This window comes from Neolamprologus brichardi, chromosome 15 (assembly GCF_056152115.1).
Source record: "Neolamprologus brichardi isolate AB-2024 chromosome 15, ASM5615211v1, whole genome shotgun sequence".
Taxonomy (NCBI): domain Eukaryota; kingdom Metazoa; phylum Chordata; class Actinopteri; order Cichliformes; family Cichlidae; genus Neolamprologus; species Neolamprologus brichardi.
The window spans coordinates 12649-40601 of NC_142118.1; the positions used below are offsets into that span (position 1 = coordinate 12649).

At 39.1% G+C, this 27953-nt stretch overlaps 2 protein-coding genes and 1 non-coding gene across 3 annotated transcripts; 2 read left to right on the forward strand and 1 right to left on the reverse strand.

Moving 5' to 3' along the window:
* The first annotated feature begins 821 nt into the window (after positions 1-821).
* On the forward strand, positions 822-20859 carry adgrf3b (adhesion G protein-coupled receptor F3b). Its single transcript, XM_087852242.1, has 19 exons — positions 822-908; positions 1379-1451; positions 3078-3140; positions 3404-3416; positions 3900-4034; positions 7065-7217; positions 10107-10162; positions 10278-10336; positions 10953-11092; positions 13852-14082; positions 14594-14830; positions 15000-15137; positions 15513-15712; positions 16589-16774; positions 17451-18764; positions 19538-19579; positions 19716-19745; positions 19831-19904; positions 20757-20859. Exons 3-18 carry the CDS (start codon positions 3081-3083, stop codon positions 19894-19896), a joined length of 3060 nt encoding a protein of 1019 aa, XP_087708368.1. The 5' UTR covers positions 822-908; positions 1379-1451; positions 3078-3080; the 3' UTR covers positions 19897-19904; positions 20757-20859.
* Positions 20860-23600: 2741 nt separating this feature from the next.
* Positions 23601-24741, reverse strand: LOC102782417 (meprin A subunit alpha-like). Its single transcript, XM_087852622.1, has 4 exons — positions 24658-24741; positions 24159-24380; positions 23903-24045; positions 23601-23813 (listed from the first exon to the last, which is right to left on the reverse strand). Exons 1-4 carry the CDS (start codon positions 24689-24691, stop codon positions 23601-23603), a joined length of 612 nt encoding a protein of 203 aa, XP_087708748.1. The 5' UTR covers positions 24692-24741.
* Positions 24742-27077: 2336 nt separating this feature from the next.
* trnas-gcu (transfer RNA serine (anticodon GCU)) lies at positions 27078-27159 on the forward strand. Its single transcript has one exon. It is a non-coding gene; the product is annotated as a tRNA-Ser (tRNA).
* Positions 27160-27953: the final 794 nt, after the last annotated feature.

Consider the following 27953-nt stretch of genomic DNA (forward strand, 5'->3'; position numbering starts at 1 on the left):
TTAGCCTTTTGGGTTTGGTGAGTCTAGTTTCCTTTTAGTGTAAGTAAACTTTGCTGCTGCCATAACACCACAGTCTGTGAGTGATATCTTTACATCTTTTTCCAATGTAAAACTGGATAAGTGAAGGATGGATGGATGAGTATATCGATGGATATTGGTGACAAAAATTAACCATCCTGCAAAACTGAACTATGTCTCTTACAACCCAAAGGACTGCGCTAATGTGTAATATTCTAACATATTGTTTTCACATTATGGTACTCCATACAGGAAACCACTGTAATGTTTCTGTGTCCCTGCAGCAAATGGGGAGCAGCATGAAAGTGGTGGCTTGAATCAACACCAACATAAAGTGCATTGCAAAAATCTCTTTCATCTCTTGCCAAAGGCAAGAGATCAAAGGCTTAACTCTAGATAGCTGAAAAAACATTTCTCACTACAGCATTTATTAGTTTGTTCAATTTAAGAACCATCCTTATTTTATATTATATACACTAGAATCATCCCTGTCACACAACACACACACACTGAACTTTTTTATGAGGCAGGCAGTTGCGCTCTGACCTCCTGAAGGAGAATGCTCGATTTGTTAGACAAATATTCATGGAAAGTCAAAAGGCTCGACACATATGGAGAGATGCCATCAATGCAAATGGTCTTTCAAAACCAAAGCCAGAACAGCACTATCTGTGAGGGAATGTGTCCCGTAACACATCCCCTCCCAACCAAACGCATACGCACTACCCTTAACACACACCCTCTGTTCAGTGTAACTTAGTGTTCATAAGCAATTTGCTCACTCACTTTGACTGGAAATCTGATCGGTGTCTGATAGACATGGAGTGTTGTTTGTTAATTGAAGCAAAGTTAATGGGTTAACAATCATTTTTGTGTAGAGTGCAGCAAAGGTAAGAATGTTTTATTTGTGTATTTCTTTAGATTGTTATATCTTTTTAAGGAAAATATAACAGAGGTGAGCTCTCACTACCACCTGACTGAACTACACACAAGTCTGCCTCTTGTATTAAATTATTAGAGTTAAAAGTTTCTGACATTTCAAATTAAGTTTCATATATTGTAGCCTTTCAGGTTTTATGTTGTCAATGTCTCCATCTGCATATATCAGTTTAAAAAAAAGCATATTACCAAAACACTATCCCTGACCTTTGTGGTTTTTAAGATGTTAAATAATCATAGTTTAACATAATCTAAAAAGTCATAAATCCTGTAATAGTTAAACCTTTAAATGTGAATCTCTTTATGTTTCTGCTATAGAAGCCCCCAGCATGCTATGGCTGTCATGAGATACATTACCATTCAGTATCGCAATATGCTATTCCTATGATAAGAAACCCTTTAACATCTGTTTTGTTAACAGGATCTTCCCTTCCGCAAGCCAAATAACAGAACTGAAAATACTTTGTGATTTCATCAAGTTGAGTAGAATCACAGTAGGTGAACAAGTTGTGTTTTATATCTATTAATTTCACTGATTAGTTTAGGGTTTTTTTAGTTTATAACATGGTTTGGTGCATACATTTCTGTTTCTGGTTTTTTTTTTTTTAAATTGTTTTTAAATTATCAATATTTATGATACATTACGATTGTTGATCCCAACACACCGGCCGTGTCTTTGACTCAACAAGAAAATAATGTGGGCATAACCTATACCGCATCACCAGGCTTTGTGTACACAGTGGTGCTATCCTACCGTTGGTGTGGACAGGAATGAACAGTGCACTGTTAAAAGAAAAACCACCAACTTGTTGTTTGTATTCATAGCCAACATGCAAAATGATGCAAACAGGTTTTTCCTAGCTAAATACAAGCTTCCTGTACTTTGGAAGGGAAAGCAGATAGCAGCTGATAAGAGTGTTATGGAAGCTAAGGACAAAAATAGTTTAAGATAGTTTAAGACTCATAGTTAAATATATGGGAGACCCAGTGCTGACACAGTTAATAAAAGACAATAAAACTTTATGGTGAGATTTCAATAAGCGCATGTAGGAATAGAAACAGGTGATGCAGTCTTATACTGCATTTCAGCTCAGTATTTTGGTTTTAAAACCTCTACCATTGCACACTTTTGAATCTGGTGCTTTTACTGGCTTCAGAAAACAGAGTTCTTGTCATGATCCTGGGTCTTTTGACCCAACGTTTTAAGTTTGAGTTTATTTTGTTCATTAGGTTATCTAAGTTCATTTGTTTATTAGATTTCCCTTGTGTATCCAACCCCTGTTAAGTCTCCCTTGTCCTTCATGTGCTTCATGTCTGTGTTTCTTATGTTGTCATGTTTGCGTTTCATTATGTTTCACATTTTATTTTGAAAGAGGTCCTGTGTTCCTGCATTTTGCTTTACTCTTCCCCTGTGGCATTGTTATGTTCATGTTGTGTCTACTGTGCCTTTCTGTTCCATGTTTCAGGTCCCTATGTTCTGTCTCCCCAGTCTGTTAAGTTTACATGTCTTGAGTTCCGTCAGTGTGTTTCCTGTTTTACTTTCACAGTTTGTCCTATGTTAATTTTTCTAGTTTTGCTTCCCTTGTCTCGTCCTGCCTAATTACTCCCAGCTGTGCTCTCCTCCTGTGGCTCATTCCCCCTCGTTATCGCTCAGTGTATTTAAGGCCCATGTTTCTCTTTGTCAGTGTTGCGTCCTCCCTCATAGCTGTGTGATTTTTCCCTGTGGCTCCTTGTGCTTTAGTTTTCCCAGTTTAGTTTTGTATTGTTTGTGTCCCACTCCACGCCAGCAATAAAGCTGTGTGTTTTGAGTTTACTTTTTGTCTCTGCAAGTTTGCGTTTGGGTCCTACTCTTGCCTGCACACAGCCGTATTGTAACAGTTCTAGCTTAGTGATTATACTTTCCGACACTTTAAGTTTTGACACTTTCAATTGAGTTCCATTTTATTTATAATAGCAAATCACAATAATAGTTGTGAGAGTGTTAATGTCCTTACAGATATGACCAGTATTTCTTTATGTATCCATGTGCTGTACCTTGGATAAATTGTGTACTTTATGTATGTTTTTCATTGAGTGTCTCTCTTCTCAGCTTGTCATAACTCGTGTGTTTTTTTTCCCAGGTGATGAAAATGTATTCCAAGGTTTTCATTTTTCTGACCGGAGCTGTGTACATCTACTACCAGGTAGAGAACCCTCTTCAGTCTAATGGGGTACTTTTTTGTATAGGAGTACAGTTTACCAATCAAGGTTCAAGTTAAATGTTAATTATATTTTACTATTGTGTGTTATATACTAGTTTAATGTAGAAAATTCAACCTGTTTTATTCCAAATCTCAACTCCACAGTATATCCATATATGATTTGTGTACTTTAATTTGTCTTAACATTGAATTGTTAGTTTTTCAAAATGTGTAATTTTGTAATCTTTCTGGTTTTGCCATTGCAGGTCCTTGCACAAGGTAAGCAAGTAAGGTAAAAAGTTAATATGTTTAAAATGTCTTCAAATAGGCAGCAGGATTAAAAGTCCTGGTCACCGCGGGTTTAAAAGTTCTAGCAGATTAATTCCAGTGCAACTGTCACTACTTCTGGATTTAGTCAAAGAGGGTTTTCATACACAAATACACAGTGCTCAAGCCATTTCCTGCTAGTGCAAATCCAAAATGGACAGGAGTTGAAGGTGATCACATTGATTAAGCTAAGTTTATTTAATAATGTATTTTAGTTTATTTTATTAGTAAGCCTTAGGTATTTCACAAGTAATGATGAGAACCAAAATCTACCTTTTACTATCCCAACAAATCTGAATTCCTAAATTGAACACAATAATTCATCATGTAGTTAATATAATTTTTACATTTATTCTATTTCTCAAATACCTCTTTTCAAATAAGTTGCTAATCACACAAAATAATAACATATATCAAATCTTATTCCTATTTAAGATATCTACAGCGCTGAGATAATGGTGGAGAGTAATGTCACACTGGATGCCCAAACTGTCCTGTCAGCTATCAATTCAACAAACCTCTCACTGAGCAAACAAACAGTACAAATCATAAACACTGAACTGGTAGCAGGTATGTTTCTGGAACGCTTTCTTGAATTTGTTGATAAGTTGTAATTTTTTTTTGAAGTAGAATAGAATAGCTTTTATTGTCACTGTTACAAGAATAATGAAAGGCTGTTTGGCATTTCTCCATGTATGTGAAGCACACAATAGCGTAAGTATTTACACAATAACAGACAAATTTACATTTATACAAGAAAGATATGTACAAGTTATACATACACCTGCAAATATACGGATACACCAATACACGCACAGACATACATATATCTATACACATGTATGCATGCGTACACACACACACACACACACACACACACACACACACACACACACACACACACACACATACATATATATATATATATATATATATATATGCCATCTGAGGAGCAGGTGCATTGAGAGGTGCAGTGTGATCAGTGATATTGCACATCGAGGGGGGGGTGCTGTTGCAACTATAATAAATAAGGTTATAATAAATACAGTTTAAAGAGGTAGGGATGTTGGTTGCATTGAAGTATAAATAGAAATACGGTTTATAAATAAGGCGTAATGTCCATGAGTGTTGGCAGTGCAGTTATCCTCCAATCAGGGTGGAGGTAGGGCATGTTGGACAGCATGTGGGTAAAACTTCTGTTGAGTCTGTTTGTCTTCGACCTGATGGACCTGTAGCGTTTACCAGAGGGAAGGGGGGAAAAGTGAGTGTCCAGGATGCATAGGGTCTTTGATGACGATGCTTGCTTTCTACTGAAGTCTGCCAGTATAAATGTCTCTGAGGGCGGTTAGTGAAGTGCCGATTGCCTGCTGCCCTCACCACCCGCTGCAGTTTCTTCTTGTCCTCTGCGGTGCAGCAGTTGAACGAGAGTGTGCAGCAGTAGGTCAGAAGGCTCTCGATGGTGGAGCGGTAGAAGTTAACTAGCAGTCTCTGGGGTAATTGGGCCTGACGTAGTTCCCTGAGGAAGTACAGCCTTTGTTGTGCTTTTCCTGCCTGGTGGGAAATGTTTATGGACCAGGTAAGGTCGGCCGAGATGTGGACTCCGAGGAACTTAAAGCTTTCTACCCTTTCTACCTCCTCCCCATCAATGTAGAGGGTAGAGTGCCCCGATCACTTTGTTCTTCTGAAGTCGATTACCATCTCCTTGGTCTTGGCTTTGTTCAGATGCAGGTTGTTGTCGTCACACCATTGCTTCAGATGCTGAACCTACTCTCTGTAGGCTGAATCATCGTTGTTGTCGATCAGTCCTATGATGGTGGTGTCAGCAAATTTTATAATGGTGTTACTGGTGTGCAGTAGCGGTTTTAAATACGGGTGACACGGGCAGTTGCCCGGGGCGGCATCGTGGTGGGGGGCGGCATCACGAGCATCGGCAAAAAAAAAACATGCTCGTACTCATGCTGCCCCGACGTCAGCCAGCGCATACTGGGAATGGTACAGGCACCAATCGGTTTCCTATCGCCCATTTGCTGGGAGTAAAACAGGCTAGGACCGCCACTGCTGGTGTGGATTGGTGAACAGTCTGGGTGAAGAGTGAGTACAAGAGGGGACTGAGGACACACCCCTGTGGGACACCTACATTCAGAATGAGGGTGGAGGAGGTGTACTCTCCCATTCTGATGTTCTGGGGTCTGTTGCTCAGAAAGTCCAATATCCAGCTGCACACTGAGCTGCTGAGTCATGGGTTGCTTAGTTTTTTAACCAGTTTGTGGGGTTGAACTGTATTGAAGGCAGAGCTGAAGTCCACCAATAGCATTCCAACATAGGAGTTACTAATGTCCAGGTGTGTGAGGGTTGTGTGAAGAGCTGTTTTTATTGCATCCTCTGTTGTAAATAAATATATAATAATAATAAATAAGTAAATAAAATTGTGTAATCTAACCTTTAAAAAAAAGGATCATCAGGCTGTGATTACTTAAACATTATCTTCAACATAACAGAGCTGCAGTAATATTAACTGCAATTTGTCTATAACTGATGTTTTTCTTACAAGAGTCAAAACTATTGGACTGGACTCTGTTTTAATAAAAGAAGAATATTACCAATGTGCACTGTTTCAGGTTTTGTCAGGAAGTGCTCATTTGTCAGCTCTACTAAACTCATGTGAGATTACTAGTTTATATTGATGAATAAATACACTGAACAAAAATATAAACGCAACACTTGTTTTTGCTCCCATTTTTCATGAGCCGAACGGAAAACATCTGAAATTTATTCTACATATACAAAAGACCCATGACTCTCAAATATTGTTCTCAAATCTCCCACCTCACAGGTGTGGCATATCAAGGGGCTGATTAGACAGCATGAATAATGTACAGGTGTGCCTTAGACTGCCCACAATAACAGGCCACTCTGAAATGTGCACAGTTTTGCTTTGGGGGGGGGGGGGGCAGTTCTTGCATCCCAGTTCATGCAAGAACTGGAATGTTTTCAGCTTCCAGCAATTGTGTACAGATCCTTGCAATATGGGGCCATGCGTTATCATGCTGCAACATGAGGTGATGGTCGTGGATGAGTGGCACAACAAAAGGCCTCAGGATCTCGTCACGGTACCTCTGTGCATTCAAAATGCCATCAATAAAATGCACCTGTGTTCACTTTTCTTTGCTAACGCCGTTCAAATAAGACATCTGTACAACGCTTCCACGGGAGGCTAGTTACCACAGAGAGGTTATTAACGCACTGGCGTGGAGCATCCGTCAGTGCGGGGTTAAATAGTCCTTCAGGTAATCACCCCGGATGGAAAGCAGGTGTGCCGGTAATGGCCCAGCCCGGGGGTGTGGCCACCAGGGCATCCAACACACACACACACACACACACACACACACACACACACAGACACCTTAGACACAGGACCACGGACCATGACAAGATATTTTTACATTACATGTTGTCTACTGTTGTACTGTGAAGGAAAGCAGGTGTCAGTCAAATTTTCCCATACAGTTCTGATTTTCCAGAGTGGCCCTAACCCTCAAATAAAAAAAACTAAAAAAAAACAAAACTCTGAGACTTAAGAATGTTTTCTTTTATTTCTAGAGTGCCTCATTGTTGGAACTGACACGAACTGCAACTGCTCTACAAATTATCATTGGAGCAATGAAGTGTGCTACAACTACAGCTGCTGCAGGGATGCTACTTGCAAACAAAATGTATCCTACATCACACCCCTCTGTTCTCCTAAAGTTAAAGGTAGATCTCCTGAAATGTGTAACTCTTTTTTTGTTTGTTTTTTTTGTTTTTTGTTTTTTTATTATTTTTTTCCTATTCTGTTGATTAATGATATGGAATAAGTTTTAGTGTATACCAGTGTTATTATAGAGAACTAATGCAAAATTAAACTATTTGCATTAAAATTAGTGTTGAAAACATTAAAAGTACTTAAAAATAGAAGTACTTTTTTTGCAAGTAAACAATATTATTTATTTGAATAAAAAATTTAACAATAGTCAAACATGTGTTTGGTCAAATTTGACAACAGTGTCTTTTTTGTTTAATAGTATTAAGATACTGTTTTGAATTTCCAAAATATTGCCATGAAAAAAGCACCTATGTTACAAATAAATTGGGGCGACCGTGGCTCAGGGGGTTGGGAAGCGCATCTGTAACCGGAAGGTCGCTGGTTCGATCCCCGGGCTCTCTGTCCTGGTCGTTGTGTCCCTGGGCAAGACACTTTACCCTACTGCCTACTGGTGTTGGCCAGAGGGGCCGATGGCGCAATATCAGTCTGCCCCAGGGCAGCTGTGGCTACAACGATAGCTGCCTCCACCAGTGTGTGAATGAGAGAGTGAATCAATAGTGGCATTGTAAAGCGCTTTGGGTGCCTTGAAAAGCGCTATATAAATCCAATCCATTATTATTAAATTAATCAAAAACAAAGCATACACTGGAAGTAATGTAACAACTTGAACATTTTGAACAATTACACCTAAATTAAAATGAGAAAATGTACTTGGATTCCAGTTGAAACTAAATTAATATAAACTATAATAAGTGTAGTGTACAAATCTGTTGAATACAGCTATGTTTATCCTTTGCTTTTCACTCTTCTACTTTTTCAAGATTCAAGAGCTTTATTGTCAATACAGTAGTATTCACAGTATACAGTGTACTGAAATGCTGTTCCACCCTAAGCCCCCCATGGTGCATTTATAAATATATAAAGAATATGTATCCAAGAGATATAAAACTATAAAATAACATGCTAAGTTTTGGTAAAAATTAAGGGATAAAAAGGTACTAATTACTAACTATACAATTCTATACAATACTATAATGGTAACTATATAATTCTATACAATACTATAATGGTAACTATACAATATTACCTGTACGATAAACAAAGATAAACAAAGACAGGACTGAGAGAATACAAAGTGGAATGTGCAGTAGGTATTGAATACCAGTTTCAAGCTATTGTCAGGATATTATTGATGAGACATGACAAAGACGTGTGCGAAATGCAAAATGTAAAGATTTCGCTTAAAGAATTCAGGTGTGTGTTCAGAACTATGTGACTGAGTGTGCAAATGAGAATATTGTTCCCAGGACCAGTTTGTAGTGGATTTGTGGTAGTTTTTGTTGTTTTTGAGTCTTTTGATGATTATTGTAAGGTGTTTGTAGAGGTGTATGTTTATATCAGTCCTTTTGTGGTAGTGAGTTGAGGGCTATGACTGCTTGGGGGAAGAAGCTCTTGCAGTGTCTGGTCATTACAGTTTTAATGCTGCGAAACCGTCTGCCAGATGGAAGGAGGGAGAACAGTGCATGTGAGGAGTGGAAAGTGTCCTTCACTATGCTGTTCGCACGTCGAATGATGTGTCTGTCATAGAGTTGGAAGATGGATGTGAGAGGGCTTCCAGTGATGCTCTCTGCACTCCTCACTATTTGCTGCTGAGACTTCTTTTCAGCGAGGGTGCATTTCCCATACCAGATAGTGATGTAGTAAAAGTAAAATGATGTGAGGATAGGAGGAGGGAGACTGGCCTTCTTCAGTTTCCTAAGAAAGTGAAGACGTTGTTGGGCTTTCTTCATGATGGTGGTGGTGTTCAGGTTCCAGGAGAGGTCAGCTGATATGTGCACACCGAGGAACTTCACACTGTTGACCATCTCAACAGCAGATCCGTTGATGTGCAGTGGGGTGTGGGCCATTGAGGTCTTCCTGAAGTTAACAACCATCTAAATGTTCAGAAGACTAATGAGAAACAGGTTGTTATTCTGACACCAGTCCACCAGGTGTTGTACCTCTTCTCTGTATTCAGACTCATCAGTGTTGGTGACGAGACCCACCACTGTTGTGTCATATGCAAACTTGATGATGTGGTTTGAGCTGTACTGTGCAGTACAGTCATGTGTTCTCAGTGATGTGTTTAAGGATGTCCATGAGGATGCCTGCGAGCTTGTCAGCACACTCCCGAAGCACCCGGCCAGGTATGTTGTCAGGTCCTGCAGCCTTTCGCGGGTTTACTCTGCGAAGTGTCATCCTGAAATCTGCTGTGGACAGACAGAGTACTTGGTCATTGGGGGGCATCTTCCTTGCTGGCTCTTTGTTCTCTGCCTCAAAACATGCAAAGAAGTCATTTAGTTGGTCTGGCAGAGAGGGATCCCTGCTGCATGCTGGAGGTGTTGGCTTGTAGCCCATGATTGTTTGGATGCCCTGCCACATTCGCCGAGTGTCCTTTGTACTTGTGAAATGTGTGTTGATCTTATCTGCATACTGCTGCTTTGCGTCTTTGATGGCCCGTGATACATCTGCTCTGGCTGTAGTGTAAGCTCCTCTATTTTTGGACTTAAAGGCAGAGTCTCTGATTTTCATCAGGTTGCGTGGCTTTGCAGAGAACCAGGGTTTATGGTTTGCAGATCACGGTTTTGGAGACAGTGACATCCTCAATGCATTTGCTGATGTAGCTGGTCACTGAGGTTGTGTACTCCTCCAGGTCCACGGTGTCTGAGTATGTAGCAGCTTCTCTAAACATATCCCAGTCTGTGCATTCAAAGCAGTCCCCATGCTGATATGCATGCTTGTCTTTGACAACCAAAATAAAACCCAAAGTAATAACTAACTGTAATATTTACAATGAACAGTTTTCATCATTGGATCAGTACAGACTGCAGCATGGAATCCAGCCAAGACCACAATGGTACGTCTCATCCTCACGTTTGTACTATTCTATAAATAAAGTATAAATATAAATATGTTTTCTATTGTTACATAGTACAAAAATATCAACGATGTCATGCTTTTTCTTTTCTTAGCTTGAAAACCAATTTCAAAAACTGAATGCTTTTCAGTATGTGAACGTTACTGGTTCAAGGTACTGTATTTTACAAAGAAATATGTTATATAAGTTACCTTTTTGATTTTGTGTTTGTTTTTTATCAATGTTATTTTTTTTAAAACAACATCACTTATTATTGGGACACCACTTATAGTCACCAACTAAACTGTTAGTTATTATAGGTGAGTTTTTTGTAAATGATTCTACCTGAGTTAGCTAATGTCTTCAGGGCTGTTTCAGAGACCTGAGCTTCAAAGCTGATTGGTAGATGGGAAACCCTGAAACCATTTCAAAGAATTCTATGTAAAACTCTCATCATTTCAGTAACTCTGTGCATACCTGATGACTAGTGTCAGTAGCTGTTCCCTGGCAATAGAGGGGACAGCACTTGAAAACTGCATTCATTAATTTTCTTTTCTGCATTTCATGGTGCACAAAAGTGATTGCGAAAAAGATCAATCTTAGGATTCCAAAGAGACTGTCCAAATACTTTTTGGAGACATTGCAATATGTAATATAATGTCGGTTTTAGACACTTTTGGAGACTGACAAAATTTATTAGATATGCACAGTAAATAAAACATACTGTTTGTACTGTAATGGTTTTTTTTTTAATGTCGATAACAAGTCCTTTTTCCATCATTCTCTACAGAAACATCTCCACATCCCCACCACTGGTGTATGTTGACTTTGAGGTAGCTGTCAGTGTCAGAGTGCTGACTTATAAACTTCAAGACATAGTCAAAAATCTTACAAGTCTGCTTACAGCTACTATATTTGTGGACACTTTAGGTCAGTAAAAAATTATTTATACTATTCTTTCAATTCCTGTACAACTTGATCTTCTAATCTATATATTTCTCTGTACCAGAGATTTATGACATTTGTTTGTCTATAAAAATATAGAGTTTGTGTGCTCCAGATATGGAGTTATATTAAGTATCATACCTCTTTTTTTTGGAATGTGCATTATGGGTATTGTGTTTTTGTATATGTTACCCCATATTTCCACACACTAATCCAAGTATGACAAAATAAGTAAGCAGTATGTGTGTACCTCCTCCTTGACTCCCATCACCCTCTGGAACACAAACTTGGAGTAATTAGGACCCTACACCACCGGGCAGAACATGTTCCCTCTAAGCCTGAAGGGAAAAAGAAGGAACACACACATGTAAAGGAAGCACTCAAAACGTGCGGCTATCCTAAATGGGCGTTCTTAAAGTCAGCAAAGAGGCAGAGAAAAGAAGATCAGACACCAGCGAGGGAGGATAAGAAGGACAGACGCAACAACATTGTCATCCCCTATGTAGACGGTGTATCAGAGAAACTCAGGAGGGTTTTCTCCAAGCATGACATCCCGGTGCATTTCAGACCCAGCAACACGCTCAGGCAAAAACTGGTTCACTCGAAAGACAAAACACCAAAACACAGACTTAACAATGTGGTGTATGCCGTACAGTGCAGTGAGGAATGCCGAGACCTCTACATCGGAGAGACCAGACAGCCACTTCACAAGCGCATGGCACAACACAGAAGAGCCACCTCCACAGGACAAGACTCAGCTGTCCATCTGCATCTTAAGGTCAAAGGTCACTCTTTCGAGGATGCCAATGTTCACATTTTGGACAGAGAGGACAAATGGTTTGAAAGAGGAGTGAAAGAAGCATCTATGTCCACTGTGAGCGACCATCTTTGAACATAGGCGGTGGTTTACGACACCAACTCTCTGCCATCTATAATCCAGTTTTGAGTTCCCTCCCCAGACGCCTTAACGCCCACTCACATCCTGGGCTCTGACCTCAGGAAATCACATGATAAGGTGGGGCCAGGTTTCACAATGAACTCACCCGAAACTCTGGCCGATTGGGACCCACACCCAGTTCCACACCTTGGCTCAGGCGATTAGAGGATCATCAGGGGGTCCTTTTGTCCCTCTGTGGGGGGGATACTCCCACTAGGTTTATATCTGGGACTCTCCACCATTTGACCTTCGAACTGAAGAAGCTTCTCGGATGAGAGGTGAAACGTCTTCAAGAAACTTAAAGAAGTCCAGACGCTTTTCTTTGCAAGCTCCTTTGACCACTTCTTTTTTAATTAACAGTGGGTGAATGTTTGTGTGAATGGGTGGATGACTGAATGTGTAAAGTGCTTTGGGGTCCTTAGGGACTAGTAAAGCGCTTTACAAATACAGGCCATTTACCATTCACCAAAGCTGCTGTAAACTCTCACTGAAAAAAATATATTTCCACAAGTGCACAAAAGTGAGAACACGTAGCATGAGTCTGAAACATTTTAGTATTTTTGAGACTCATATGTCATATGTATATTTTCATATGTTTTGGGCCTAGCACCGGACCTTGAGGAACTCCAGATTGTATATCCATGCAGGTTGATTTGTATTCATTTATATCCACAAATTGCTGTCTCATCACCCAATTCAGCACAAACTATCTAATACCACACTTTTCCAGTTTGTTTAATAATATATTGTGTCAAAAGCATTTTGAGATCTAGAGGTATTCCAACTGCACACTCTTTATTGTCTATAAAATGTTTGATTTCTTCAGTTAATTCCAGTAATGTCAAATATGTCGATCTGTCTTGTCAGAATCAATAAAACTACATGTGAAAAAATTGGAAAAACAAAACAAAATGAAATATTATGCCCACATATATTTAACCATACCAATTTAGCTGAAGTAACATTAGCTTACCATATCCCCATCATTTGTCTTCAAGACCAATTAATTTTAGTTTTCACTAATGCATGGTTATTACAATTTATCTGTCATGATAGGCTGTGTGCAGGCAGGAAGGAAAAAAAGGACCCAAAATGCAGGACACTCAACGATGGGACTGGAACTCAAAACACAGCTTTTATTGCTGGAAAAACCTCCTCATAAAATAAAAGTCACAAAAGCAAAACAAAATTCAACTCAAAACAAAGGAGCTGGAACATGACAAACACACAGCATTTAGAGGGTACAACGCGACAAAGGCAAATACAGGGTTTAAATAAACGGCATAGTAATCGGAATGAAAAACAGGTGGGAGACACAGCTGGGTGAAATTAGGGCTATTGAGTACTTAAAGTGCTGCATACAACATGCCTCATTCACACCATTCATACAATCACTTCTAAGATCAAGTGCAATTTAACCAACATTCACACTCTGATGAATGCATCGGAGAGCAACTTGGGGTTAGTAACTTGCCTAAGGATATTTGGCATGCAGACTGGGGAAGCCAAGACTCGAACCACAAACCTTCCGATCAGTAGCTGATCTGCTCTACCACCTGAGCCACAGCCAAGAATCGGAACATAAATCATAATACAGATAAACACCAGAATATAAAAAAACAAAAAATGCTGGGTCAAAATGACCCAGAACTGTGATATTATCTATTCTAACCATTCAGTATGAATAAAATAAATGTTCATAAATGTTCCAAAACAATGTTGTTGGCTAAATTTAAAGTTGGATAAGTTTAAAGTGACCTTTTTAGCATTTTTATAATTTATATTTCCATGTATTATCTTAACACAGGAATGGTCATTGTAGAGGCCCCAGGGACTCAAGTTTGCTATCAGTCCACGCCAAAACTTGCATGCAAACTTGAGGAGGCCACAGACAGCACAGGCTGGAATATAACCACAAGGAATCAGCGCTTTGAGCTCAACGACGGCAGTGTGGTCCAGCTGAATAAGACCTGTAGCACAAATATCTTCCGATCTTGTATTGGTGTTACCCTCAACAAGGTGACAGGCACTTGGGAAGGCAAGTGTTTACACTTTTTGCTTGATCAAAGATAAAACATCTCTGATATGAAATCAGTATACAAAATACACTTAGTTATAAACTCACACTAACAAGATAGTATAATGAATTAATCCCGTGAAGCACTTCCTCTGAACAGGTTTAAATATTTTTTTTCTTTTTTGTGATCAATATTTTATTGATTTTCAACAGGGATGAGGGGACAGGTTAAAAAAACTGGTTTGATCCTTTGTGTGGGTAGCACAATGGTGCAATGGATTTAAACTGTTTGATCAGCTCTGCTCTGAACCTTTTCATAACAAATAGGAATCAGATTTTTTTAAAACTTGCATTGCAATATTTTTGACATATATTGTTTATACTCTCAGCGCTGTTTCCACTATGGTCAGTAATATGGGAACTGGTGGCTCAGCTCCTGTCATTTCCTGCATGTGTTGTTAACTGAAATGTCAATTAATGTGTAAAGGTCCAACCCTCCATTTTAATTGTAACTGTCTTATGTTCCCTGCAGGCACATATGAGTGTGGATTTACCATTGGGTCAATCAGGCACATAGGCAGGGCTGATCTGAGTGTGGCCCTCCTACCTGATACAATTACCCTGAGTAGCATGCCTCTTACTGTGGACTGTCCAGAAAATCAGAAAAGTGTAAGCATTACCGTCAGTGCCATAATCCCAGCAAGCAATGCAACCTATAACATTTCGTGGGGCTACAGAGGTAATGTGTCTCCTGATGTAAAAAAGACAAGTAAGATTTCTTTCCTTGAATTTTCAGTATTCTAACAGAAACTAATACATAGTTTTGTTTTTTATTTATGTCATTAAAAACACTCACATTAATCAGTAATGCAAAATATGTGTAAAGCTTACTGCACAAAATCTTTATTCACTTAAAAAAATGTCATCTTCTGTTACAGCTTCAAGCAGTTACGTCAACTACACATTCAATCCTGCCATCTCCTGCGAACAAACAATTGAAACATATGTTAATATCAGTTTTAAGAATGTAATCGGTCAAATTAAAAGTGCACAATTGAACATCCCAGTTATCTATGGTAAGGATTATTTAAATTGTCTATTATTTTAAATACGTTGAAAGGGGCCTTATTATGCTCATTCCAGCTCCAGATTTTTATTCTACTATTATGCCAGGGGCTGGGGCAATCCTGTCTGAAAAACAGTTCCAATAATACCACCTTTCTTTTAAGCCAACTTTCAACTGACTGGCTACCCAATATTCAGCAATATATGCCTGAAATGTATAATGGGTCTACTTTAATCTGTTTATTGTAAATTTCTTGTGTAGTATATTGACATATTCCCAGGCTTTGGAATTGCATATGTTTGCAAAGGCCTATGCTGCACCAGCTAATGACATAAATATAATTAATAATATTATTTTCTTTTTCCTAATGTTTTTTTTTATTAAGCTGGGAAGCCATTTTGTAAAGAGGAGCTACTGGATGAATATACATGGCCAAAAACCCCAGCTGGAGACACAGTGATTATCCGAACATGCCCAGCAGGCAAGGTTGGCTATAAGTCCCGATCTTGTAACGGCCCAGACTGGCAGGCAGTGTTCTCAAGCTGCGTCAGTGAACAATTGAACAAAGTTTCAAATGCAGCTGAAGTGAGTGTGTCTTTATTTGTCATTACAATAATACGTTTTTGTTTGCTCTCGTTTGCATTTGTGTATGTGTTTCAGTATTTTTAGTTTCTGAAACTGCAATGATAAAGGTTTGTAAATTTTCATCTTAGTTCACCTTAACTTTAAAGTTCATACTCTCAGCTCTCTGCTGAGGCTAGGTCTCAGTCACACAGGCCTAGAGACTGGTCAGTGACCACCATGGTGACTACTAGTTGCTACAGAAAAAGTGTATTCCAGTATTAAGTAGTAACTGGAAGTTTGCTGACGGAAGCTAGAGTGAATTGCTTTAGTCACCAGCAGGTTCCCACAATAACCAGTGGTTTACAGAATAGATGCTAACTTGGCTCCAAATACACTTACACAAACCAGAAACTGATAAAGTATTCCTTACTAATGCAACCAATACATTTCAACTCAGTCTTCAGTTTACTGTTTGCATCATACTGTCACTACGACTAAGAGAATAAAATGGTGAGTGTTTGACAGACAAGTTGGCATTTTTCATGTAAACTACAGATATCTGCTGGCAACTAATCACGAAGAGGTTTTTGTTGCAATTTGTTACCATTTTCACCCAACATTATAAGTAAAATTTAATAAACTCCAAAACTAAGCTATATAGATCATACCATTTAGAAGGAGTTTGGTCAAATCTGGAGCGATTTCAATTACACAGCGTAGCATATTGCATATGTAAAACTACTGCTTTGTGTAATGTTTTGCATGTAACCCATACAAATCCAAATGTAAAAGTATGTCAAGACTTTAAAATAAAGTGTCTGTTGTGCTTACTGTTGTGATCTATAAAATAGAATTATAGGATTTTTCTTTTCTTTACACACTAATTCCTTTATCTAGGCCTTCCTGAAGGGACTAGGGGCCACCCCGGAGGTGGCCAAGAATATATTTGAAGGGCTAAAGAACAGCTCTACATTAAGTTCTGGATCCGGTGAAAGTATTGCTGACGTTAGCGCCTCCATCGGTGTTCTAAATATGATGGCCAACGCATCAAACACAAATAAGTTGGGAGAGGATATCTTTCCTGTAAGCACATCTACCTTTTCTGTTATACATACATAATTCTGAATATAAAAGTTCAGACTTCATTTTAGAAGTAGAAATTCAAATAATCCTCAACATGTACTCTTTCTACATTCTACTACTCATGTCATGTCAAGATAGTTGGAGGAATAATACCAATAATACAACACAATAGAAATAAGTAAAAAAAATGTACAAGTACCTATTCTGCAGGAAAAATGTCCACCAACAGTATAATATGGATTAATATGGCAGATTATCAGTTTCATCAGTTTAAATATGTTTCTTTAATCTACAGTAAGATCTTTAAGAAATAATAGAATAACAAAAGAATTGCTAATATAATGTCCTTCACGACTCTGTGATGCAGCTAACTGTCAATACAGCAACATATAACTCTTTCTAAACATGTTACTTGTTCTGTTATTAATTAGCTAACATAAATGATGTAAGTCTATTAGCAACAACTAACCAGAACAGGGCTCTGTAGTGGAAATGACCCTTTTATACATGTAGTTTCTCTTCCACTTTAAATTTCAACAACAGACCATGCAGTACTTAAAGATCCTTGACTGTACACCCAAGCAGATTACGCCTGAATAGGGGTCCTAGCATTAACTGAGAAAGTGTGAAAAGTCACTGTTTTTTTAAGTTTATTTTCTATTTTACTGTCTTTCAGGATTTTGTTAGTGCAGCAAGCAATATGTTGAATGGCACCTGGAGTGGGGTAAATGACACAATTCGTTATAAAATGTCATCAGACTACCTAGATTCTGTGGAAGGTCTAGTGAAGAACATTAACGTCAACCAGAGCAACGGAATCAACAGTACAAATCTAGACCTTACATTCTGTCGAAGCAATGACTGTAATGTGTCTGTGTTTGACATTGGTGTGAATATGAACAAGACCAATGGAATACTGAAAACTGTAGCTGTGAAAAATCTAATGAGTAAATTAAATAACAGCTTTAATGGCACACAACCTGAACGTACCGACCTCATATTATCAGCCACACTGGACAATAAAAGTGATTCAACTATACGAATTAGACTGGACTTCCCCAGTGGGAAAACCAACCCCACTCAACCTCACTGTGTCTTCTGGAACACCAGTAGGAATACATGGTCAGATGATGGATGCAATATCAGCTTTTCTGATGAAAACCACACAATATGTGAGTGCAACCACCTAACTGCATTCTCTGTCCTAATGTCCAAGGGTGATGGAGGAAAAAAAGATCATATCCTCGAACTTATTTCAAATATTGGCCTTGGTGTGTCCATTTGCTCCTTGGTGATCTTTCTCATCATTGAATCTCTGGTGTGGTCAGCTGTGGTCAAGACTAACCTTTCTCATTTTCGGCACACAGCTATAGTGAACATTGCCACATTCCTCTTGCTCGCAGATTGCAGTTTCTTGGCTTCTAGCAATCCCAAGACTCTAACTGACAGCTGGTGTCTAGTACTGACCATATGCAAACACCTGTTTTTCTTGGCTATGTTCTGCTGGATGCTGTGCCTGAGCATCATGCTTGTCCACCAGCTCATCTTTGTCTTCAGCCCACTGAGGAAAAGAGTTTTTATGTTCCTCTCCAGCATTTTAGGCTATGTTTGCCCAATGGTAATGGTGGGATCCAGCTATGTGTACTGCAAATACACCAACCAGAACTACTACAACAGCACAACATGCTGGCTAGTTTACGAAAAACTCTTGGTTGGCTCCATGCATGCTTTTCTCCTGCCTGTGGGAACCATTGTTTTGGCAAATCTCTTTTCCATGGTTGTTGTCATCGTTACACTGATGAAGACCTCAGTCCCTGACAGCAGCAAGGCCGATGACAAGGAAACGGCAAAAGGCATCCTCAAAGTGGTGATTGTTCTAACACCTGTCTTTGGAGTGACATGGATCGTTGGCTTCATTCAACTCATCATGTTTGATAGCCCGCACCATAACGTTATCACCTACATTTTCACCATCCTTAATACCTTCCAGGTAATTTGAATGCACAGTTAGCACATACCAAGCAAATTTAGGTAATAATTGTTTCAAAAAATGTATTTGATGTTCTAAAACAGGGGTGTCAAACTCAAATACACAGTGGGACAAAATTTAAAACTGGAACAAAGTCGCGGGCTAACGTTAATATTTATTGAAATATATTTATTCCTCTAGATATAAGAATGAATCTTTTCTTATGGACTCAAACACGTTTTGCTGAAAAACTGAATATGGAACTAGCAAAGCTTAATACTAAACAATATATATATTAGCTGTATAATACCAGTAGGCCAGCTCTAATAGTAATTTGGTGTGGCAAATTTGGCCCGCGGGCCAGAGTTTGACGCCTATGATCTAAAACATTCACAAATATGAAAAAGAAAATCAACAATGGACAAATCTCCATTTCACTCTATTATATTTTATAAATTATAATTGTCTTTTTTTATAATTCTTTTTCTTTAAAAGTTATATTTTTTTGCTTTTCATTGTTGATCAGTTATAGAAGTAACATATTTTAAAACATTCATTATTTCATTGTTTAAGAGTAAAAATAAAGCCATGTATTAAAGTTGAGTTAATTAACAAGTTTCTGATGATGATCAGAAAATGTCATTCAATGGCAATAGGGATGCACAGATCTAACTTTCCCATTGGCATATAATTCCCTTAAACTCTTGTCTCTGCTGATAAAAACTGCAAACCTGATTCAAAAGGAAAACCATTGTGTCTTTTTAGACATGTTACGTATTTTTTCTCTCTTCCAGGGTTTTTTTATTTTGATCACAGGGTGTTTTGCAGAGCAGAAGGTAGGTTTAATCATTTTAGTGGAACAGATATCACTCTAGATATATTTATAAAAAAAAATTGATGGTTAGAAGAAAGTGTTTAGTATTTGCCATGTACCTAATGTATTAAACAATTTGTCTACATTGTTACTATCAGGTCAGAGAGGAACTGTTCAAGCTCATAACTGTAAGCACAACAATGAGATACATACAGAATTGCCTGATAAAGTGATAGAAACATGGTTGATAATACTTCTGGTCTCTTCCCTCAGGGAAAATCAAAAGGAAATGACAGCACAAAGAAATTCACTTCAACTACGTACACAAAAGACCACTGAAGATGTAGGTCAGTTCTATCTATTGTCCTTTACAATATTCCTTTAATAATGCCAAATTTCTATCTTGAAACTTGGTAGCCCACTGAACTGATCAATCCTGAGTGATGAGAGATCCTTCAGTAACTAAACTTGCATTTTCAGGGTTATATCTATTAACTATTGATAGCTGCTGTAAACCACCACACAAATACAAGTTGTTTTGTGTTTACAAAGTAATCTATAACACGGCTGAGTAGCAGGGTTGCACTTGTACTCAGGTGGAACGGCATAGGTTGTGTAATATCAACATACTAACATGCTTAAAATGATAACGTTGGTGTTTAGCAGATATCATGTTTACCATTGCAGTTTACTGAGCTACCATGCTAATTTACACAGTTGCATTAAAAACTATGTGCAGCTAAGGGATAAAGTAATTACAAATAATTGCAACAATTTAGCCAAGAAAGAAATTTTAATTTTGCCTTGATTATGTTGGATGATAAACATTTCATGGATTGCCAAAGTTATGAACCCTGTTTATTTGCTTTATCTACAGTGTGGAAAAGACACATTTCTCAAGGTTTTGGGTTTTTTTAAGCAGCGGAAATTGACATTTTGATTTCTGGGTAACCCAAACTGAATAAAATGAGTTATTAAACCATGGTCACACTGAACCTGTTGAAACAATATGAATACTTGTTTTCTGCTGGTTTTGTGATCACAATTTGAATGTTGTGCTGTTTTTCACGAGGCTCTCGTGTCAAACAGTTATAGTACCCATATGGTCAGCATTAATTACTTTTTCACCACATGGAAGCGGAAATGATCTTTTGTGAATTAAAGTTGAGTCTTAAAAGTTTTATTTTTTTGCTTTTCAGACTGTGAATCCTGAACTAACAACTCGCCTGTCCAACTACCCCTCTACAGGAGAATACAGTTAGCATTAAGTTAGTATGTACTTCATTGACATTTACAGTGGGTTGTTTAAGGAGATTTAACTAAATGTTGTTTATAATCATATCATTATCTATAGTTATTTGTAGTTTTCCTAAAAAGCAATAAAACCCCTGTCTAGTTATTATTTATGACCAATTAGAAGTGCATGACAGTGTCTTTATCTCCAGAGACCCTGCCTCTCTTATTTATTCTTATTTTGCCATGTAACTGACATTTCTTGACTGTAACACATACACAGGACAATAACAGCAAACAGGACAAAGAATGCACTTCAGCTGCATTGACAGATAGTGTAAAACATGGATGTACCTGCCAGATGTAAAAGTGAGGCTTGTCTTATACTTTTGTTTGCAGTCGTTACTAAATGACGTCCTTGACATAAATGACAGCCTGAATGGCGAGGGTTAGGGTTTCAGTGACTCGTTTCCAGTCATCTTGGAAATCTAGGTCATTCTTCTTGCCAGAAAAGAGAATTTCCCACGATATCTACATCAGCACAAGTTTCATGGTCAGTTCTACCCTTCACAGGTTTCAAAACACCAAAATGCCACTCAAAAGAATTATCTTGAAGCTTCAAATGAGATTTCAGGAACCAGCGGGTTACACTGAACATCTTTTATACTGTCTTTGGCTGAAGTGAATCTGGTAGTGAGTTTGAAAATTGTGTTTGCTAGCAATAACCAAAAAATGTAGCATACTATACCTTTAAATAGAGCATTGTTGTCAATGATTAGCGCTAAGGTTCCGATGATATTTGTACATGACACATAGTACTTCTAGCTATTCTTCTTGCTATTATTATTAGCTAAGGTTGGTAGATTTTGTCAGTTATCTTTGTAGATGCAAAAATCATTTGTTTTTTTGCATCCATTCCAAGTAAAATTAAAGATAACTAACTGTGTACATCTTCGACTTAACTGGATTTTGGATATTAAGTAGACCAAGAGTGCAAGTGCTCACTGTGCATAGTAAATGCTTTAACAAGTCCGGACTTGTTTAATGGTTGTATTTAAGATGAATTACTGTATATTTAAATTTATGTTTAGCGTGAACTATAACCTGTATACTATCCCTGTGTGGCCACTGTATGTATCTGAAATCTGTTCAAATAAAAAAAAATAACATTCTTTTTTTGTTGTGAAATTGAATTCCAACCTTACATTTTCCTTTAAAAAAAATCACTGTCACATACAAATAGACAAATCATTGTTTTTATAATGTTATGTTGGGACATCACCTTTGAGTGGAGTGGCTCAATTTACTACTTACATGTGAACCACAGTTCGATAAAATACCTTCTCTTCAAGTAATGGTGCCATTCTTAAGAACCCACAACAACATAAAGAAACAAGACTGTTATAAATATAAATATTATTATTGTTACTATTTTACCGTTGTTACCCCCCCCCCCCCCCCCCCCAAAAAAAAAAAAAAAAAAAAAAAAAAAAAAAAAGTCCAGGTAGGTAGCCAGTCAGGTCAGCTGTTAGCATTGATTAGGGCTGTTGCCCTGTTGTAAAAGCTGTCCTTGAGTCTATTTGTTCGGGACCTCAGCAGCCTGAACCTCCTGCCAGACGGCAGCAGCTTAAACACCTGGTGTCCTGGGTGTGTGCAGTCCTGTAGGATGCTGCGTGCCCTCTTGAGACAGCGAGTGGTGTACAGGTCCTTCAAGGAGGGAAGAGGATGTCCAATGATTTTTTGGGCCATATTGATGACCCTCTGGAGTGCCTTTCTGTGTGCTGTGGTGCAGCTGGAGAACCACACACCGATGCAATATGTCAGCACACTTTCAATGGAGCAGCGGTAGAAGACGGTCAGCAGCTCCTTCTTCAGGTCCATTTTTCTGAGGATTCTCAGAAAGTGGAGACGCTGTTGGGCCTTCTTTAAAACCGCAGAGGTGTTAGAGCTCCATTGGAGGTCTGTGTCTATGTGCACACCCAGAAACTTGAAACTGGAGACCCTTTCCACGCACTCGCCATTGATGCTGACAGGCTGCAGCTCAGACTTCCTCCTTCTGAAGTCAACTACCAGTTCTTTTGTCTTGGTGGTATTGAGGTCCAGGTTGTTATCTACACACCAATCTGACAGCCTCTGAACGTCAGCTCTGTACGCCATCTCATCTCCCCCAGAGATGAGCCCCCACCACGGTGGTATCATCTGCAAACTTGCACAGTTTTCATTGTGTCGGGGGTCTATAGGGGTTTTTCCCCTTAATAAAGGAAATAATCATTTTAAAAACACATTTGTGTATTTACTCAGGTTATCTTTGTGTGACAAATATGCAAAAAAAATATATCAGGAAGTGGAAAATAGTTTTTCAACAACCCTCCACAGATGTCATAACTCGAAGAACCGCAACTTTCCATTTTTTAATTTTTGTTTGTGCATGCAAATTGTGACGTAAGAACCAGCAGTTGACCTGGTACACCATAGTCAGTAGAGACTAAAAGAAGAAGAAGAAACCACTTGTCTTGCTCAATCTATTGGTTAAACCAACCAGACTAGCAGACACAGAAAATAAAGACACAACAGAAACATTTTATCAGTGCTGTACCTGAGAGAATGTGTTAACTGTTGGAATGGTTTATGGAATGGTTGACTTGAAATAACATCATTTGAATGCCATTTTTATTCTGCTGAGAAGTTAAGCAAATGTTCCAATGAACATTTGCCTCGATGCAAAGCTGTTTGTTCAGACATTTGCTTCAACTTCATGAGGAAGCTTAAGGCATTTTCTATGAAATGCTCATCCTTGCTAACCTGCTTATTTAACAAATACCATAAAACATCCTGCAAACAGTGTCTGTGCCATCATCTGTCTTGACCCATACAACCAGCCTGTCCGCGGGGCCCCCTGTCATCTTGTAGAAGAACTGCAGACACTGAAGCTTCCTCTTGGGGTAGAGGATTCGAGGTTCCAGCATAGCAGACTCCTGGGGCTCCCCAGTCATAGTGTTGAAGTGCATGAAGTATCCAGCATTAAAAAAAAACAAATAAACATAAGACAATCTATAATAATGTTTCATTCCCTCTGAAATTACAGTAAACATGAAGAGACATTATTCAGACCTCTGCATTGCCCCAGGAGTGTGTGATCCAGTGTGCCTGCAGAGCTCTGAGTGTAGACACACTTCACATCATCAGAGGCCTGGATCATCCCACAAATGCTTGCATAATCAAAGGTACACTGATCCAGCAGGATGAGTGGCCCGGCTGTATGAGAATGAGAGGAGGGGTATGCACATAGGAATGTGTTTTACACAGTCCTATAGCTGTCAGATTAAAAAGTTGACTCATTGAAGCCCAGTGTGACAACATATACATACAGCAGTTGTACATCCTGGTGAGCCTGAGGGTGTCCATCTTGCTGAAATCAAAGTACTGGCCAATAATATTGTAGAACTCTGGGATTTTGGTGGTGATAGTGGGGATGGATTCATTCTTGTTGGAGGAGAAGTGCCTGTAGTGCATGACGGACTCATAGTCGTATGCAGTGTTTTGATCAGTGATGAAGTCGTCATTGTATTTGTTGAAGTTATGTGGAAGTTCTGCAGGAAATGTTCTCTTATTTAATAAATGTTATCATAAAAAAGCAATCATAAATAACTGTACATTTGACACTTCAATTATGTGTCACAATACAATGCATCATAGCATTACACTATAATGATTGTAGCATTTATGTTTGCGTGTTCCCTGCCTCTCGTGCACAGCGCAGGGTTTGCTAGTGTAACTATCTATGCAGCAGTACACTTTATCCTAATATTTTTTTGAGTCAATTTCTACATAGAAAATGGCTGAAAAGAATGAAAGAACTACATATACCTGACGTAACCTGGTCCAGCCAGATGTTGTCCATGCGGGACTGTTCATGGTAAAATCCCAGAGCACAGAGCAGCTCGTGCTCAACCACTGTGGTCACAGCCTGGTCCCAGTGACAAGATCTGACCTGTCTGCTGGTCACCAACACTAGAGAAGCACCTATGGGAGAGGAAGTTTTTGATAACAAATTATAACTGCAAACGTTCAAAGCTTGAAAATCAAGTCACCAGTTATGACATAACCCCTCCAAAGTAACTAAGGAAATTACCAACTGTTTTCAAGTACTATCTGTGATTTTTGTCTAAGCAAAAAAAGGTTACCCACACATTCTTGATAAACATTAGACAGTACAAGGATAAGTATATAAAATGTTAATAACTAAAGGTATATAGTGCCTCTAAGCTTTTTGGACATTAGTGTTCCTCTGTGAAATTTCGTCATCAAGCCTGAACCTGAATGCACCGCTGAGTCCACCAAAACCATTGGTGTCACAGTTCATGACTGTAGTAAATATGAGTGCCGTCCCCTTCAAACAGGTCGGCATCTGATCCTACAGCACGGTAAAAAAAAAAAGAAATTGTGTTTAACTGTATCATGAGCAGCACCAAGTATGCAACAGTTTTGGAACCATTACGTGTTGAAACATCCATCCATCCATTCGCTTCCGCTTATCCTTTTCAGGGTCGCGGGGGGCGCTGGAGCCTATCCCAGCTGTCATAGGGCGAGAGGCGGGGTACACCCTGGACAGGTCGCCAGTCTGTCGCAGGGCCAACACACAGGGACAGACAACCATTCGCACTCACATTCACTCCTAGTGGCAATTTGGATTATCCAATTAACCTATCCCCACAAGCTGCATGTCTTTGGACAGTGGGAGGAAGCCGGAGTACCCGGAGGGAACCCACGCAAACACGGGGAGAACATGCAAACTCCACACAGAAAGACCCCGGCCTGATGGTGGAATTGAACTCAGGACCTTCTTGCTGTGCAGCAACAGTGCTAACCAAATTAAATTTAAGATAGGATTCTCATCTTCTCCATTCCATACACCTCTGTAACGCAAACAGACTTGACTCAAAGTCGTTCGACATCTCTAAAAATTAAGAGCCTTTCAAGTATCATCTTTGCACATACCGTGTACTTCAGGGGAAACTGGTATCTGCAAAACACACACACACACCAAGACGTGCGGGTAAACATTCAGTCTCTTCTTTTAAGTCTCCCTAGAAATACTGAATGGATACTTACAGTGTATGAAGTGTGAAGAACCACTAATCCCAACAATAACAGCACTCTCTCCATCATGATGCAGCGTGTCTCCAAGTAAATGCTGCTTCTTTAGTTTACATATAATACGACCTTTGGAAGTGGAGTAGTTTTATGCCAGCTGTAAACAGTAACTGAGGGACTTTGACTCAAATTGTTACTGATTTGTGAGTGTTTTCACATTTGCATCAGCCTGAGGTGGCGTGAATATCTCCACACTTCCGGTCTTAGGCTATTGCCTGGGTATTATTAGATTCTCTGATGGCAACCCAGAATTCAGCACAGCAATCGTTCAGGAGCACAAATGCTGATTTTTTATGTGATATATTCAAAGCATAAGACCCACTCTCCCTAGCTCTACCTATGCTCGCTCTTTTTTCTTCAGGTGTTTTCAAACGTGTAGGCAATTTGATAAAGTTGTGGGTTTTAAGTTAAAGTCTCGATTGTCTATATTTTCCTGTGGGTATTTAAAGTCAGACGTTTATTTTTTATGACCAAATCTAATCGCTAGATGGGGACAAATACCCAGGTTTTTACCAGTACGGCACTCGACACTACGGCAAATGCACATGCTACGTAATGCTATACGTAACCGCGGTGGTAGAGTGGACACTTTTTACGCTAAATCCACACAGAGAGGTGAAGGAGCTAGTTAAAACCTTCAATTCAATCCAACCCTGAAAACACTCACGCTCTTATCTTTGCTGTTGGCGATATTACGCAGAATTTTCCATTGATCATGGTCCTCATTTCCCTACGTTTGCACAGATGGACAGATAAAAGCAGCAGTGCTGCAACTTTTACGATGTTATCTGTGTCGTATGACAGAAACGCCCCCAAACGCAGCACACACAACGGCATGTATCAACACTCGGTACGTCACTGACTTAAACGCAGCTTTTAAAAAAGTGGCATATATCAAGGTTTATGTGTCCACACTACGCATTTTCCGGGTTTAGGTAGTTGTAGCCACTGTCTTTTGTGTTGTCATATTGCTAACGTCAGCAAGGTGGCTAACGGCAGTGCCACATTTAGCCTAACATGCTAAAACACGATGGTGTGAAACCTTAGAAAAATAGTCTTGCTCACTGTCGGGATTTTAACTGACAGCCGTTGAATATTGATATTACTATGGGCATGTCCCAATGGTGTATCGAGACGAGGTGGCCGAGTGGTTAAGGCGATGGACTGCTAATCCATTGTGCTCTGCACGCGTGGGTTCGAATCCCATCCTCGTCGGAAACTTCTTATATTTAATGCGCGTACTAAATTTTGATATCATTTTTCATAATGTTTAAAAAGCAACAACGCTTAGTTTATGAGGTTTCAACCATGCTTTAGCATCTATAATTTATAATTTAAAATTCACTTTATTCTGACAATTATATAAACAGTAAAATTATTTAGTTGCTAAGCGCTTTTTAAAAACAATTACAAATTGCTTCACAGTTTGTTCTTCTAATATGTGTGTGGTTGACTCTGTTTGCATTTATAAATAGGTCCATGTATTTCTAGTGTCTTTTTTTATCCAAAGGGCCACAAATAATGGGGCGAAAGATAAGGTAAAGCCAACCTATAGAAATTAATTTTCAGCACCCCATAAAAACAAATCCGAAAACCAGCTGACCTGATAGGCTGAGGATACAGGTCATGGATACATACACACACCCGCCCCCCCCCCCCCCCCCCCCCCCCACACACACACACACACACACACACTTGAGAAGTAAAATTGGGCAAAATTGAGCTGGGCACACATGAGCCAGGTGAGGGAACACTATCACACGGAGCCATCTGCACCGGGTCACTGACCGCAGCCTCCAGGCCGGGCACACAGCTGGAGGGATGCAAAGAAGCCCCCCAGCCAGCCTGAGAAGACCCACAGAGCCACAGCAGCCACAGTCGATCACAACCCCGGTGCAGAGAGCCCCCTCCGAGATATGACCTAATAAGAGTATATACAGAATAAAAAGATAAAATTCAATAAATATTATGTAGGACCTAATTTAATAATATAAAAAGAACAACAGGGT